The following is a 16,797-nucleotide window of genomic DNA, read 5'->3' on the forward strand; positions in this document are numbered from 1 at the left end:
ATTGATAAAAGCGGTAAATGAAGCACACTACGAGGCAAAGCACAACTCTTTTGAACAAACGTATCCACTCACATCTGAAATGAAGACACAGAAAATAAACCTAAGAGCCCAAAATGATCAGAATCCTAACACATGAATGCACTGCCCAACAATGATGTTAACAGAGAGGATAGAGCTGAAACAAGTGTTAATAACCACATAAAGTCCATGCTCACTGATTTATCTTGTTAGAAGATGAGACAAATATAATATTGTGGCTTTTTTGATTGACATCACTTCACACCTGAATGAACTGAATCTAAAGCTGCAGGACAATTCAGTGAAGTTCATTTTTCTAAAATGAATTACTTTATTTTAAGATGCACATTTTTGAAAAGCTTTCTGTTATGGCAGTTATTCTTCATTCCAGCCCTTATTGTACTTGAAATGAGAAGAACATTTATTTATGTATTATTTATAATCCATCCAGTTAAATTTGAAAACTGAGAATAATAATTTGTTCAAATATAATTGATGTGTACTTTCTTTATTTGATTTGACAGTTGTTGACTACACAGAGACGTTGTTACTACTACTAGGCTTCTTGAATATATATATATATATATGGCACTAAATAGCGCGAGTTAGATATTATTGTAATGTTTCCGACCTTTGCCCGAGGAGATTTTCTCAATCTGGACCTTTTGGAATTTTAGTTGAATACCCCTGCTATAGTCCCACAGGATATTAACAGCCTGTGTAATCTCTCACTCTGCAAGTGGTTTGCTGCAAACATATTCGACTGAGAGCACGTTATAGGTTTTGATTATGAAAAGGCCTCGGCAGAGGAGGTAGCAGAGCTTCAGAGATTCTATGGTGGTGGAGACCTTGCATCTTTTCCAGAGTTCAAATTGTGTGTTTGCTGCAAAAATATTCGACTGCGAGCATGTTACACATCGAATTGCACTTTTGAATGGTCTGGAATGTCATACTTTCAATTGTTACTGTGAACTGACTTGAATGCATAACATAGATGTATACAACTACAACTGAAGGCACAGGTATAACATCATGTCTTACATTTTTACATGGTACATTTCTTTTAACTAGACTTAACTTGATAAATTCAATTTTGGGATAATTTATCTTTTTACTTTAATGTATGTTTATTTTAACTGTTTACATGAGGCATATTTGTATTCTGAGCATCAACATGATTTGATTTTTGCTATATTAGCAGTAATGTGCTAAATTACTATGTGGGCTATATGTATGCATGCTACCGCCCTATATTTGGTAGCAACACTTATGCCAATAAGTAGAATACAATTTAAATTAAAGTGATCACAATTATTTTACAGGGGTGCTTGACAAACACACGTATTTATTGGTTTAGCTATTACACTGTAAAACTCTAACGTTGTACCTAACCCAGCATAACTACCTGGCATATTATTGTATGTTGTTGTTATACTAGTGTAGATCAACTGATCACTTGTTGGCTTGGACCCTCAGGCGGTCTTTATTATGTAAGGCAGATATGTCAAACAGGAAATGCTCTTGTAAATGTCGGTAGCTTAGAGTCCGCAGAGTCAGAGATCGTTTATGGACGTTGACACGGGGGAGAAACGGTGATGAGGTTGACACTGAGCAGGATTATTCTGAAGGAACCGGTATTCTAACAACGAGGCGACTAATTACAAAAGGTAGGCAATGCAGTCTATTTTAAATATAACCTTTTATTTTCGCATGATAATGCTATTAACACGCCGTATGATAATGTGTAGACGAGCTGTTTTAGCACGCGACATGTGGTTATGTTTACCGTCAGACAGGCTAATCAATAACGTTTAAAGTATAGTCAATTAGAATTAACCTATGGAAAATGAAACGTCTTATGTCATATGATGCTAAATCCTCTACTCAGGTGACGTCGTTATAGTACTACTTGTGTGTGTGGGGGGGGGGGGAAAGACATTCAGTTTTACATTTTTCTTACAGTTTAACAGGATTCCGTCCAAAGTCGGTTCCCTTTATAGCAGCTGTAAAGCAGGATCCTCAGGTTATCACATCTGTAACACCACAAACACGTTGATTGCAGGTTGTGAAGTTTTGCAAGACATGCCTTTTATGGAATTCGTAGCGGGCAGCATTTCTGGTAAGAAAAACGATGCTTTATTCGTTGACTGAACGCAGTATTTTTTATTCATGTGGAGAAATAACACATCTTCGTTGGTCATCGTAGGTGCACTGGGACTGGCAGTTGGACATCCATTAGACACTGTGAAGGTTGCATGAACTATATTATACACACTGAAATCTGTAAAAAAAAAAAAAAGACCAGATGCATTAATATCTATATTCATCCTCACACCTTATGTTTCATTTGTAGGTGCGCCTGCAGGCCCAGTCTGTGTATACAGGGATACTTCACTGTATGTCTAAAACATACTCTAATGAAGGGGTAGGTGTCACTGCATAAACAGCTGCCTTTACAGAAAGTATTGATGCGTGCTTATTCATCTGTTTATTATGCTTTATTATTATATCAGCTCCATGGATTCTTCAAGGGCATGGCATTTCCGGTGCTGACCACCGGCATCACCAACGCTGTTGTCTTTGGCTCTTACAGTAATGCCTTAGATTACCTCACTCAGTCCCAGCACAGCGACCAGGGCAAACCGGCCTCTGCTGCACAGGTCTTCGCTGCCGGCTGTTTCTCGGGCCTGATGCAGGTAAGAACACCTGGCGGATGTTCACTGGCTGGGTTCATCCAAAGCACCTTTGCAGGAACATTGCTGCCATTATATATACCGTCATGATGACTGTTAAGGCTCCATAGGGCCACAAGTGCTGTGAAACAGACATTTTTCATTTCTATTCACAGCGATAACAGCTAATTAGTTCTATAGTTTCACTGAGACTTCAGGATAATTGAGATGTTGTGTGGAGACAAGACAAATGTAATGTGCTACTGGCCCCTGGAGGTTGCAATGTTCATCACAGCCCACAAAACTAAAGGCTTTAGTCAGAGCGGGGTGAAGGATGTGATCAGATGCAGGCGACTGAGGAGAGGCCAAGGGTTCATGAAACGTGCAGCAATCCACCATTAAGATATTTATTGTGTTTGGGTAGAGAGTTAGCCTCATGCTTGGGCCCAAGTAAAGGCTGTAAGGTTGAAGTATAATTAAATAGTGGTCAACACACCTAGTCATTGACAGAATTGTCAGTCAAGCGGGCTCCAACAGGGAGAACCTGTTTAATTCTTTGTTGGTTTGAGTATTTTCATAGGATTTGTTGTCAGTAAAAAGAAAGCATATCTCCAGCTTATGTAATAAAACCTTAGATAAAACCTTAAATAGAATTATTTTTATTAATTACGTATAATTTTGAATGTAATAACACTCAAACTTAAACTGCTTTCAGGTGTGTGTTTACGCACCGATTGACCTGGTGAAGGTGCGTCTGCAGGGTCAAACAACAGTTCAAAGATACCGTGGACCTGTTCATTGTGTCGCCGTCATCCTGAATGAGGAAGGACCCAAGGGTCTGTTCAGGGGAGGGCTGGCCATCGCCCTGAGGGACATACCCTGCTATGGACTCTACTTTCTGCCCTACGAAGTCACTCGAAAGGCTCTGACCAAGAGCGGCAAAGAGCCAGGTCAGTGTCGTGAGGGAAAAGTGCAACATTACATGTGTGAAATATGGAGGGTCATTTATGTCAGGAAAGTCAATGGATGAAATGTTGGAAATAATAAAGAAATATGAATGGAAAATCAAAATTATGACATGGTAAGCCCAACTTTTTCCTTTAAGTCAAAATTATGAAATACTACGAGATATTTATACTATGCTACTTTTAAATGACGTAGTAAAACTCCAGAGATAGTACATCATAATTACAATTTGACTTAGTGTCTCATGATATTGATTTAGTTTGCACATAGTATTGGAAAAGTCATAATTTAAACAAGACCTAATATTGACTCGGTATCTCATGAATTGGATGCAGTCTTGCGTATGTTTGACTTACAGTATTGTCTGATAATTGACCTGTTTTTGTCTTGTCCTGGTGTAAGTGGGTTTCTATATTTAAGAAGCAGATAAAACTAATTTAAAAAGGGATGATGTAACGTTGGTGAGTCCAGCTTTCTCTGGATGGAGCTTTTTGTTAAATCCAGGAGACAGTTTGTTTTTAGTTTTCATTCAGCAATTCTAAATGTCCAGGTTTATTTTCATCTAAACTCATTTTTCAGAAGAGACACAAATTCAAGGATTCACATTGTTCACGAACGTTTCTGTGCTCAGGTACGTTTGCGATAATGATGGCAGGGGGCATGGCGGGCGTGGTGACCTGGGCCTTCGCCACGCCCATGGATGTGGTGAAAGCCCGGCTCCAGATGTCGGGGGCCGGCGGCAGGGAGTACACAGGGGTCCTCCACTGCATGAGAGTGAGCTATAGAGAGGAGGGAGCGAGGGTCTTCTTCAAAGGCCTTCTACTGAACAGCCTGAGGGCTTTCCCTGTCAACGCCGTCACGTTCCTCAGCTACGAGAGTCTGATGAGGATGTACTGTCCACCGACGAGATGACCTCACTCTCGACGGGGAACGGGTGCTCTCCTTGCCGTTGAAAATCGAAAAAAAGATCTTCCCGTGGTGTGGATACACAATTTGACTGTAGGTCGGATATTCTCAGGGTTACTTAACATTACCAGTTGAAACAGTCTCAGTTGTAGACAGTTTTAAGATGAGTGTTGACTCACTGTTGGAATTTCTAAACGTGAAATGGGTCAACTCCTATGAAGCTAGTGTCAAAATGTTTTTGAAAAACATGTGACGCCATAACCTCGGGGACAGAGACTTGTTTTTCACCATAGGTTTTATTTTATTACGAAGCTTTTTATTCCTCTCAAGTGCACACATACAGTGAATTATTTCATAATGAATAAACAATACAAAGAATATACACGGTTATTGGTGACTGGTCCATGGAGTCATTCAAGTACAGCTGAAGGCCACACATCAATAAACTGTGTATACAAATAGGTGGAAGACAAACATGCATTCAAAGTCTCCAAATGTTAAGACTCAACTCATTGTTGATCAACAGCCTCAGTGTCATTTTAATATGCTGCTATGTCGGTCTGTATTCATGGCATTGTTTGCATGTGGAAATGAGATCCATCATCTGTTGCTCTCAGGTCAGATCATTACCGGTATTGTTCTGCTGTTCTCAGAGAGCAGATGTTGATGTCTCCGGGGTTCATTCAGTCTCTGCCCTGTATCGTATCGTCCATGTAGTGTTTTTTGCAGTTGTTGCATGTGATGTGAAACTTCACTCCAGATGTTTTGGTCAGGATAGGGGTCGTTTTCCCCGGACCAGTTTGCACCAGCAGTTCAGTCTCCTTGTGATTTGAAGTGTCGAGTTGGCAGTAGCCGTTCTGATCTTAGAAGTGGGCCCGGGGTTGGGTGGACCTGGAGTTAAAGCTGCTGTAGTTTACAGCATTACATTAACAAGGGATCAAACAACTTTGGGTTATGTGATAAAGGGTCACTCATAGTGACAAAGTCTGAAAAATAGAAAAAACCTCGACCGATTCTGCAGTTCCCCTCAGCTCTACAGCCCTTCAACAGTAAACGCAGTTAGCAACTAGTTAGTGAGAGTACTGAGACTTTAGGCAGAGAGTAAAATATTGGACTTGAATTCGCCTGGAGACCAACAACATGACTAACTGAACCTCAGTGCTTCTCCAGGTCCTCATACACACTTTTCCAGGTGATAATATGTCAGTGTTTTGCATTTACAGCTACCTCTAGTGGTCATTGCGGGTTTAAGAGTGGTGAGTGAAAACACAATTTCCAAGTTGAAGAATGAATGAAAATGTATCGTTTACATCTGCAAACATAGAATAAATTGGATATATGATCGATAGTTATAATTAGAATACTAGTGTGTATCTAAATCAACAATGCAACTAGAGATCGCTGAAATTGAAAATACAAAACAAAAGTTTACACAATTTGCTGTAGAGAAAACATTTCTTTTAATTGTCTGCAGTGTCCGTCAAAAACAGAATTACATCCTCACTAACGAGTTACATTAGTTCATATTTTTTTTACATAATTAATTTGCACATTCCCAAATAAAATGCTCTCTTCTACCTTTCCCACTTCTGAACTTTTAAATGATACAAATACACACACAAAAAAAAAAAAAATAATCTGTGTTTTTTGGACATTCCTCTTGAGGCTGCATAAAAAAAAAAATTTAAATGGAAGAGAAGATGTAAAACATATGTTCGTGGGGTATCAATATCAAATCGAAGCCCAGGCTTGAGTTTTATAAGCCCTTTTCCAAGAAACAAATTCTCAAAACAATAACAGTAATTTTTGTTTTTAGTTTAAAAAAACAAAATGTGTTTCAGACAACTCGTATGTTCACATTCAAAACAGATGCCCAAGTATGAGCACAGCACAAAAGGAGAAAAGATTGCTTCTCAAGGCACAAAACTGCAGCAAAAGTAGAACATTACTAAAATGCTCAAGTTGATGTGATTGTCAGACTGACGAGATTAACACAGATTGGTCCAATCAGACGCCTGATGGACTTAGTTAGTTACTAGCGGAGCACATTGTGGAGAGAAACCTGGACGCACACACACACCAGTAGAGCAGGAGACTTGAGGCAGTATGACTGAAGCAGTCGGGTCAGAATAAGATTCATATGAGAATTAGATCATTGGCACCATGCGACTGTTTTTGGCAAAGTGTCAACGTGGAGAAAACACATGGCGATTTAAATTGACCACGGACCTGTTCACGAGCAGCCGATGTATGTTTGAAAGTAGCAACGACAGGCGAGCTCGCAGAGATGATGCTCTTCATGAGTGGTACAGGTTTTACACTGAATCCTACTGGGATAAATGAACAGTGGTTTGATCCTAGCTTTTTATGAAAACTGGTATATTACAAGTTGGGATTATCTTTGTTATGTTATTGGTCTGGTTCTTTGAGGTAATAACGCTGCAATCATCTGACTAACAAACAGTTAGTGCATCAGACAGCTTGTTTGATAGCCGATGGACCGAGCTACCAAAATAAAAACCCAACTTGTAATAAACTGTTATTTCTAAAAGATTATGAATATGTGATCTACAGCATGTCATCGATCCATTCATTCTCTAAGGCCCTTTTCCTATTGAAGGCTGCTATCCCAGCATGCATTGGGGGGGGGGGGGGGGGGGGGGGAAGAGTCAGTTTAAAAAAAAAAAAAAAAAAAAGTACATAAACCCTTACATACACCTGCCACACTTGTAGGATGAGCATTCCTGGAATGCAGTATGTGGCTTTCAAATGTTCCACACATTGTTTAAAACGTGTGTCAGACGAGCCTCCCGTCTCAGGCACCAGCACCCAATTCACATCTCAAATTCAGATGCAGTCAAGATCAATTTTACATTACAGTGTAGGAAAAACAAACAGAATTAAAATCTTGCAGCTTCAATGATTTAAAAATATTTATACATTCAGCAGCTGCTGAACCACAGATGAGAGATAAACCAGCACACTCTGGAATGCAAAGGTAAGACAGAGGGCTTACAGAAGCCACTGCCTTCAAAACGCTGAAGGACACCCTGAGCTTCCCCCTTTTTACGGACCCAAAGCAAAGGATCAAGGATGCATTAGAGCGTAATCAGGTTTGGGACAAAGTCAGTCCCCAAACTCTACCTCAAGCTCGAAGACATGACAGTGACACTTAATGCATCCTGGGAAAAACAAAACATAAGTGGTTCCTCTTCAACTGGAATGTGTGCACGGTGAAGAACGACCAGATATCCAGTCATCGTGGCTGGACAGCCACAGGAAAGCAAATAAGGCTCACACCTCGATCCCATTCCAGGTAGCATTTCAGCCGTTAGTTGCGAGTCCTCAGTGTGACTGAGCGGCGTGGACGTACTCGTCCTGCACGAGTGGTTTGTAGTTCTGCTCGGCGGCCATGGCCTGGAAGGTCGCCCTCTGCCTCTGCCGGGCCTTGTTGTACAAAAAGACACCGACGAACACGAAGAAGGTGCCGATGGCGCTGAGGAAGTTGATCTGGTTGCTGAACACGATGATGCTCAGCCAAACCGACATGGCATGTTTGACAGTGCTGGCGACACTGAGGAAGAGACGAGGGTTTTTACTGTCGGCATGAACTTAACTACAAATGAATCAGAATTCATGGCCTGGACGAGATCATTATCTGTTATAAGAAACATGATGAAGACGCCTGGCTCACGCCCATTTGGTTACAGGTCTGTATGACAAAACGTGACTTGTCAATGGCGGAGTTCAGTGGAAATAGGACAGATTGGTCAGAGCACCAAGTATAGTGTGTAGAGGGTATGAATACATATATACCAGTAAACCGACACTGATGTGTAAAATCGGTGCAGTTCCCCTTTAAGATAAACTGAAATTGAGGATTTGCAGCATGTATGCATGGCTGGAAAATAAGCGCACGCAGCATGTTGTTATCCAATAAGCACAGAGCACCTAACCCTGCAGCTGGTGTGAGCTAGTTGGGACAAAGGTAAGGAATAGTGACACAAGTGACTACAAGAGACAAAAAGGTTGTCAACGGCGTCAGTGAAGATTGAAAGCCATGTCATGAACGCCTCCCACCTGAAGGTTACTGGGGAAATCCGTCCCATGAGAGCATAGGCAGTGACGCTCTGCAGGTGGAACAGGCCGCCGTCCAAAAGCAGCAACACGATAATGTCTTGGCTGAAGATGAAGCTCCGCCCATTCTTCCCGATCACTGGGATGTCCTGGACACAAAGAGACGGAGCAAAATGTATTTTTAATTAACTAACTATCCACACATCTGTTTTACAGGTCCCTGTCGGTTTGCTTATGTAAATATTGCTATTGTATTGTTTAACATCTGATAGAAATTGCTTTTTATTTAAGAAAACGAACTCGGCAAATGACAATATACTATACATACACTCGCTTAACTGGAACAGTAATTCAGCACAGCAATAATTGGAGCAATTGTGTGTTGACCTACCAAGAGGAACACCCAGGCAGGTATAAGCATGATGACTGCCGCCGCACTGGTGTAGAACTGCAGTTCTGCAGGGCTGAAAAAAGTCTTTATAACAAGAGTTTGATTGCACACACACACTTCAACAATTCTGCCGTTGTGAATCAGAGGGTTCAGTCTTTTACCTGAACTTGTACGTGTCTCCACTCAGCAGTTTTTTGGAGAACACATTCTGCAAACTGAGAATCAAGACATAAAAAAGGGGGGTTAGAGAAAGCGTCGCACTGCGGCGGGATAGCTGCGTCGAGCGCTGCAGTACCAGTCCATGATGTTGGTGGAGAGAGCGGCAGAGAAGCCGAGCATGTTGAAGCTTATCTCTGAGGCGGTACAGAGGGCCAGGCCCGCCATGACAGGGAACAGGGACAGGTTCACCCACAGCCCTGCCGATTGGAGGACAAACAGCACACACACGATGATGTGAGTCATCACGCTTATCAACACTAAGCCTTTGACCTGAATATGCTTTTCCCCCGTGGCAGTCCAAAGGTAGGATCATACTTCATGCATTACTGCAAACAAAAAATTGAAGTGACCGATGGAAATAAAATAGTTTACTCCAAACAGCTTTCAAGTTAGCTCCATTTTGTGAGATTTGCTGTTTTATACATCATCACAAGCATTCATCTTTGGAGCTAACCGCCTTCTACTTAAAGCGTCAGAGGAGTCTGCACAGAGACAGGTGTTAGACGCTTCTCGAGTTCTTTTTCACCTGTTTGGATGCCGCCAGTGAGTTATGTGCATCAACTAACCTTTCAGTGCATCTTGACACGTTACATGTTGTTCAAGTAAGATTCAGAAAACGTCACATTAAAGTATACGACTGGTGTTTTACTTTATTTTTCTTATCGTCAACAAATCCTGATTAGAGACCAAAACCAAAGAGCAGAAGTGAAAGACATTTGATTTCCCCTAAAGCCCTGGTACCCTGACCCGTTAGACAGACATGCATCTGTGTGTCCTCTACCTGTGTACTCCCCGAGGATCAGCCTGGACATGATGACAGTGAAGATGGGTGCCGAGCTCTTCACCGTCTCCGCGAAAGACACCGCCACGTTTTTCAGGCTCACCAAGCCCAGAACCACTGTAGTGAACCTGACAAATGGAGATAAAGATGACACAATACTGGACTTTTTGTAAAAATTAATTTAAAAAAGTAAAAAAATATGGTGATTATCAGTATTTGTAAATCTATTAGCAACTCTAAACTACTTGATTACTTAAATGACTTGCTAAATTACTAAAAAGAGAGAGAGGGGACCCACCTCATGAGCCCAACAAACAGCATGATCATGATGAAGTTGGTGGGGTACTCAGTTCTGGTCTTGTGCTGGTACAGGCAACAGGGCACATACATCTTTAGGAAGCCTATGACGGTGGTGGAGAGCATCTGAATAGCCCCTGGGGAGCAGCAACAAACAACTAATTATTTTATTTCGACAAAAAAATACGTGATTTAGAAAATCCATCATAGTGAACAATTTGATGCATTTAAAATACTAATATTTCATGCCAAAGTTACATTGTCAAACGTAATGTAACGCACCTTAATATATTTTGCACAAATGACAAATGTAGTATCGGGAAAAAAATCATTTTAGAGGAAAACCAATGAGCTACTGAGGTCACTGTGAAGAAAGCTCATTTGAACTTGGTTTCTGCTTGCATTAAAAATGTTGGAGTCGTCTAAAAAAGGTTGCTCACTGAAATGAATTACATATCTCAAGCAAGCTACATGTTTCTGCAAGTCGTTGTTTAACGCCTGGACATCTATCTTAAGAGTCATAGTGTGTTTTCTAAATGCTAAGCAGTAACACAAAATACATATGCATGTATAAAGAGTTAACCCTGCAAAAAAACAAACACCAGTACGGTTCTATGAGATGTTACTGATCACAAAAACGTCACAATAAAAGTGCCATGCCTTATTTAGTCTAGCTAGTAGTAGCATAAGCATTTGTATCCTTTTCTTTACCCAGCATGCTGGGCTCCCCCTCCAGCAGCGACAGGATGTACTTGTTGAGGAACAGGGTGCAGAAGCTGAAGAAGTACCAGAGGCCCAGGTAGGTCAGCGAGCGCCAGTTCCACACGCCGGACTCCGCCTCGATCACCGTCGTCTCTGTGACCGTGAGCTTCAGCATCTTCTCTCCCGACAGGCTGTCGCTGCGGGCCACCGCCACTCGCTCCTGGTGGGTGCGGAGCGGCGACAGCAGGCGCCACAGCGGGAGCATGCCAGTCTGCTTGCTGCCCGGCATCCCGCCTACCGGCCGTGGGCCCCCAGGGGCCCACCCTCCCCCTCTCGACAGGTGGGTGAAGAGAGAGCGGGAGGCGAGGGTTCGATGAGAGTTCTGCGCGTTAGTCCATCTTCTGATTGATCAGTCTGTCAGTCTTGCGGTCAACGCTTTAAGTCCCGGTGTCCCCGGTCCTCTGCTGCAGAGGCTGGAAAGTCTTCTGTCAGGTGAGAGACACAAATCATCATCCTCTGTGCATATACTAGTAAACATCACATGTTGGTATCATACTGTGTCATTCACATTAATGATTGTCCATTCACTTGCTTCAGCTTTTTAAATAACACATATGTATAACTGTCCGTGTTGAACTCCCCCCCCCCCCCCCCATCTGTCTGTTGTCTCCTGTCTGTCTGTCTTGAAATTGCCGGTCGACCCTCATCTACCTGCATGCATGTCTTTTATTGTTGTTTAGCTGTGTCTGACTGACTTATATATTTAACATACTTGTTTTATAGTGTCTAACAATGCAGCATAACATTGTCTTTCGTCCATGTTTCTATTTAACATAGTTATCCCTCACTTTATTGGCTTGGTGTGTGTTGAATTTGAGAGCCTCTGTGTTGCATGTCTCGTTAGTACTTGACAATGTAGTAAAGGATGATGATACTACTTATGTTAATATTCTCACTTCTTTCATTGATTCTGCACGCATTGTAAAGGGTCAATATCTCATAACTTTGTACATTTGTAAACTACTACACTGATGCTACAAACACCTATGTTGAACCACTATTTCGTAATCTTGTCTCCCCCACACGCACACACGCACACACACACACGAAAGTGAGCAGTCGTTTGAGCTAACATTAACTTAACTGAGCGTGTTGCTAAAAGAAGACCGAGAATAACACGTGAAGCAAACACGGTACACTTTTCACACAGACTGTGCTACTTGGTGTACCGTTAACTGTCTTTAAAAACAAGCAACCTGAGCTTTGATGCTAATGAAACAACACAGCCTATAAACTTGGTGTACGTTAATTAGCTAGGACGCAATGTATCAGGATTTAAATGCAAACTCAAAATGTAAACAACTCTTACCTCTTAGACTCTGGGTGCTTCAACTTGGAGTGAGATATCGCAAAACCCAGTTGGTCAACGAGACAACAGAGAGCGCTGTGAAAGCAGGAAGTTGCCCATTGACGTTAGCTAGCCGCTGTCTCGTGCGGTAGCATGGGAGCGAAATGAGTGGAGGCTACAGAGCCAGCCGTGCTGTCCGCCATATTCCAGCACACTCCCTGTATACTAACACCACCTATCTATCGGAGTCACCCATATCGAGAATGTGTGCACCTGCCTTTGAGACGTGGCTGCTAACAATCAATGCGCCGCGTCAAGCTAACCCGAAAGAACAACACAATTCGAGCAAACCCTTTCAAAATAAGACAGGAATTTGTGAATTAAATTGAGTACACACTAACTTACTTGGCCGTCTTAGGTAACCCATTGCTAAAGTTTAGCAGGGGTTCAAACCCATCAAATGTCAGTTTTTGATCTGTAAATGTTAAATATGTATTTTAGATTGTAAATGAGTGTCTTTCGCCAAAATAAAATAATATGGTTTTATTTTTTCAAGATACACTCGCTGCGTTTCCGGTAAGACTCATTTTCACTTGTTGCAGCTGCCACGAGACAAAATAGACGTTTTTTAAAAACGTAAACCAACACAAATAATTAAAGGGTCTCTGCATGAAATCTATAGTTCCCAACTGTGACTACTATGGAGGTTATTATTACAAATGCATTCATTTCAGTGGACTGCCAGCAACCGCAGTGCTATTCACAAGGTAGCGTGTAGTTCTGCTGTAAAATAATACATTATGCTGCACTACTAAACCTGTAACTGACATTAATGAGTAACAGATGAGTATCAGCATTAATATCTGTCGGCTTATTAATTTGTGGTGTACTTTCGTACTGTGACCACAAAGGAAATGATCATCCACAATCTATTTCAATTTGTGGGTTCATTCATTTCCTCAACTAAGATCATTTAACTAGACCAGACAAGTTTACGAATACTAGTGTTGCTATTTTTATTTTCAATTTGGTATAATCACATTGTTAACAATTTTATTTTTTATTATATTTATATGAAATAATTATACCAATACTAATACTGTAAAATATTTTTGAGGAATAGTAGTTTTCCAAAGTGACCACTGGAGGGCAGCAAACACTGATGATCAGTTATATTTTAAGGACAATACATTACATTACAGTCATTTACAATAGTGATTCAGGGTTGCACTTTCAAAAAAGTTGGGGATTGTAAGATACAGATTTATTTTTTAATGGTCGAAGCAAGGCAACAGAAGATATTCTGTCTGCTTTGGGTCATGCTCCAAAAACGCTGGAATAATAGCATCTTTAGATCCTGCCTGGTAAATCTCCACCTCTCTCAATCTTAGTGCCCCTGGTTTGTAATACAGGTCTGTTAATAATTTGAAATCTTAGTTTGAATCTTAGGGACCTCGCGGACCGACGTTGTCGGTGCTCGGGCCCTAATAAAGCAGCAGAAGAGGAATTCTTGACACACCTGGCTCTTTTTCCTGTTTACATTTTTTGTGTCAAAATGAAACTAAAATTCTGTTATTTTTCTGGCAGACAGCAAATGGTATCCAACAGGCTGACAAGGAAATGGACGATACAAGGTCAGTAGAGAAGTTTTAAGACTAATTTATTAACTGTTGCAGTTCATGTTTTTCTTCTATTCCGTTGTTTGCGTCACGAGGAAATGCCATAACAAACTGTTAAGATATCTGGTAACAGTAGTGGTGGTTGATGCCAACTGGTACCCTGCTTATTAGCACTTCAATAACGTTTAATCAAAACAGATTTTTGGTGTTCCTGCTTTAATTTAATAGATTTTTTGCCATTCATCATGTTATTTAGTTACTTTTAAACTTTCAAAAAAACTAATTAATATATGTGTTTCATATTTCATTCACATATTTATTTTTGTAATATTTTCAATTTGGTCCTACACAAAAAAAACGTTATTGTGATTAATCCCCCAAAGCGGATTATAAAAGTGCTGCTTCATGAAGCACTTTGGTAAATTCACTTCGTTTACAAACTAAGCTAACTTTACTCCAAGAAAATGAAGAAGAGTTTGGTTGTAACGTCATGTAGCAGCAAACGTGAACTGCATTCCATGCCTGTAAAGACCTGCTGCAGACGACATGCTCAGGCATGGGTCTGTCATTAAGTAACAGTGGCGGCTGGTCAATAGAGGGCGCTAGCTAGGGCGCTGCCCCCCCCCCCCTTGAGCTACAAATAATAATAAAAAATAAAAATAATAAACTATACAAATTGTCAATATTTGTGTTTTTGAAATATGGAATCACCCAGTAATATGTGTAAAATATGATATCTGCGGTAAATATATGCTTTTCCTGCACGTCCTCTCCGCTTGTGCACGGCTCAGCTGGCTGGGGCGCTGGCGAAACTGCCCAAAAGAGGCGGGTCAATGAAGCAGTTTAGCCAATTGCTAATTAAAGATATAAATGTGTGACATACAATTTAGCCAATCAGCGTCCTCAAATAAATTCAGTTTGGGGCAGAATTCGTTCTGCCCCAAACTGCGCGTCCTCGGGTACTTCTCAAGTCTCTTAACTGCATCCCCGTTTCCCTCACTTGCGTCCTTTCCTTGCGTCTTAGTCCCTCCCACCAGGGATGCATGGAGGAAACCATGCAAGGAGAAAGGAACGAGGAAATATGTTTTAAAATACATGAGACGTCCTTTCCTCAGTTGAGTCACGTGAAGCGACGTCTGTTTCTGATGACGGAGGATCAGCTGATCACAGCTGGATCAGCTGTCAGTCGGCTTTAACAGCTGGAGAGACTTTTGATAAGTTTGTGTGTGTTCACATGATCACTGTACTTAATGATAGGAACTAATAATACTAATAACTAATAAAGACACAGTAATCACCACTGTAGAGGTGTTTCTCTCTGTAGTCTGTTAATAACAAACTGTGTCCTGCTTATAAACTCAGGATCCATTTCTACCGGCGGAATGCGATCGTCTTATTTATGAATTATTTGCGTCTACGTTTTGAAATTGTGACTGTGGCGTCATTATTAAATAACCCAGAATATGATTATTGTTTCTCTTAAATGATAAAACTCATCAAACACGCATGAATGATGTAAAAAGTGTTTCGTCTCTCCAGCTCCCTCTGACTTTAATTGTATTCATAATAAAGGTTATTGAGGGAAATATCAGATCATGAAAACACAAATCTTTCTAATAAATGAAAGTTGTTTGTGGTCCTTTTGTTGTTCAGACTACAATGAACATTTATTTAAACCAGACGGTGAATCAGAAACCTAATCAAATATAAAGCTTGAGTTTATTCTGTGATCTGTCTTCACTCTGGTGTTAAACTCCAGTCAGTCAGTCCGATCGGCTGCAGCGTCCAATCACATGACTGATGAACAATGAGGGGGCGTGTCGGCCGTTAAAAGACTTCCTGGAAGTCTGTTCTCGTGGGTCCTCGCTCATGGCTCCTCCGAGGTCCCTCCTCCCTCCTCCCTCCTCCATCCTCGCTCCTCCGAGCTACATTAGGGCCAAATCCCAATGTCCCCCCTAATCCCTCAAACCCTGAACCCTCAAGGACTTACTGACGTCACCCGGTGAGTGGTTGAGTGTGAGAGACTGTGAGGGCTTGAGATGGTGTAAATATGAACGGGACAGCACTTTGCTGCAACATATCACGTTACCATGAAAACGACAAGAAATATGATGTGTAATTGTGTGTATTTATTTCATACTTTGTACTCCCTGATTTGAAAGTATTCCAGGCTCTTTCCTCACAAGATGAGAGATAACTTTATATAATCTATTTGCTCGTTTTTGTCACAACAGCTTCAATGACAAAATCAAATATTTGATGAATAAATAAATAAATATTCTCTGATTTCATGTTTATTTTTTGTTCCATTTTTAACCCTTAATGTTTCTGAGTAAATTTATTATGACAGGCTGAACACATGTGATCCGTCCTCTTTGTTTACCTTTTTTTTTTACTCTCCATGAGTCTGCTGGTTACCCTGTGTTTAACGTCACATTGCAATGATTTGTGGGTAATTCCCTTAGGCTAAGTCAGCATACGATTTACGGAAAGGGTTCATAAAGGGCTCAAAATGTCTGCCAGAGAGCCCTCAAACACTTGACGATTTGACAGTGGGACATCCCTAAACCCTCACGGACTTCGCGGGAGCGCGCCTCAAAGTCCGTGAGTCCGTAAGGGGGGACATTGGGATTTGGCCTAGAGCTTTGGGACGGCCGTCAATATGGCGGCGCAGAAACAACTTCCGGTTCAAGCGAGGATCGAGGATCGAGGAGCGAGGAAACTACAATTAAGAGACTTGAGAAGTACCCCTCGTCGGGACTAGTTTCTACAGGCGAGCGCGAGCACTGCTCCTCCAAGAC

General features: G+C 41.3%; 2 protein-coding genes across 3 annotated transcripts; one reads left to right on the forward strand and one right to left on the reverse strand.

Moving 5' to 3' along the window:
- Positions 1-1,513: 1,513 nt before the first annotated feature.
- slc25a45 (solute carrier family 25 member 45) lies at positions 1,514-7,229 on the forward strand. 2 transcript variants are annotated; one of them, XM_076093046.1, is made up of 7 exons: positions 1,514-1,685; positions 1,981-2,137; positions 2,225-2,268; positions 2,372-2,443; positions 2,532-2,714; positions 3,406-3,640; positions 4,288-7,229. In XM_076093046.1, exons 2-7 carry the CDS (start codon positions 2,101-2,103, stop codon positions 4,566-4,568), a joined length of 852 nt encoding a protein of 283 aa, XP_075949161.1. In that variant the 5' UTR covers positions 1,514-1,685; positions 1,981-2,100; the 3' UTR covers positions 4,569-7,229. The 2 variants fall into 2 exon arrangements, with proteins under 2 accessions (XP_075949161.1, XP_075949153.1); XM_076093038.1 differs by having other exon boundaries at positions 2,081-2,137.
- On the reverse strand, positions 5,999-12,694 carry LOC142951470 (solute carrier family 35 member E2A). The gene is made up of 9 exons (XM_076093026.1): positions 12,399-12,694; positions 11,039-11,514; positions 10,329-10,464; positions 10,031-10,158; positions 9,326-9,446; positions 9,192-9,245; positions 9,031-9,103; positions 8,643-8,788; positions 5,999-8,136 (listed from the first exon to the last, which is right to left on the reverse strand). The coding sequence occupies exons 2-9, from the start codon at positions 11,316-11,318 to the stop codon at positions 7,908-7,910; spliced, it is 1,167 nt and encodes a 388-aa protein (XP_075949141.1). The 5' UTR covers positions 11,319-11,514; positions 12,399-12,694; the 3' UTR covers positions 5,999-7,907.
- Between the last annotated feature and the right edge of the window lie 4,103 nt (positions 12,695-16,797).

Source organism: Anarhichas minor, unplaced genomic scaffold (genome assembly GCF_050575085.1).
Source record: "Anarhichas minor isolate MPS153535 unplaced genomic scaffold, ASM5057508v1 ptg000003l, whole genome shotgun sequence".
Lineage (NCBI taxonomy): Eukaryota > Metazoa > Chordata > Actinopteri > Perciformes > Anarhichadidae > Anarhichas > Anarhichas minor.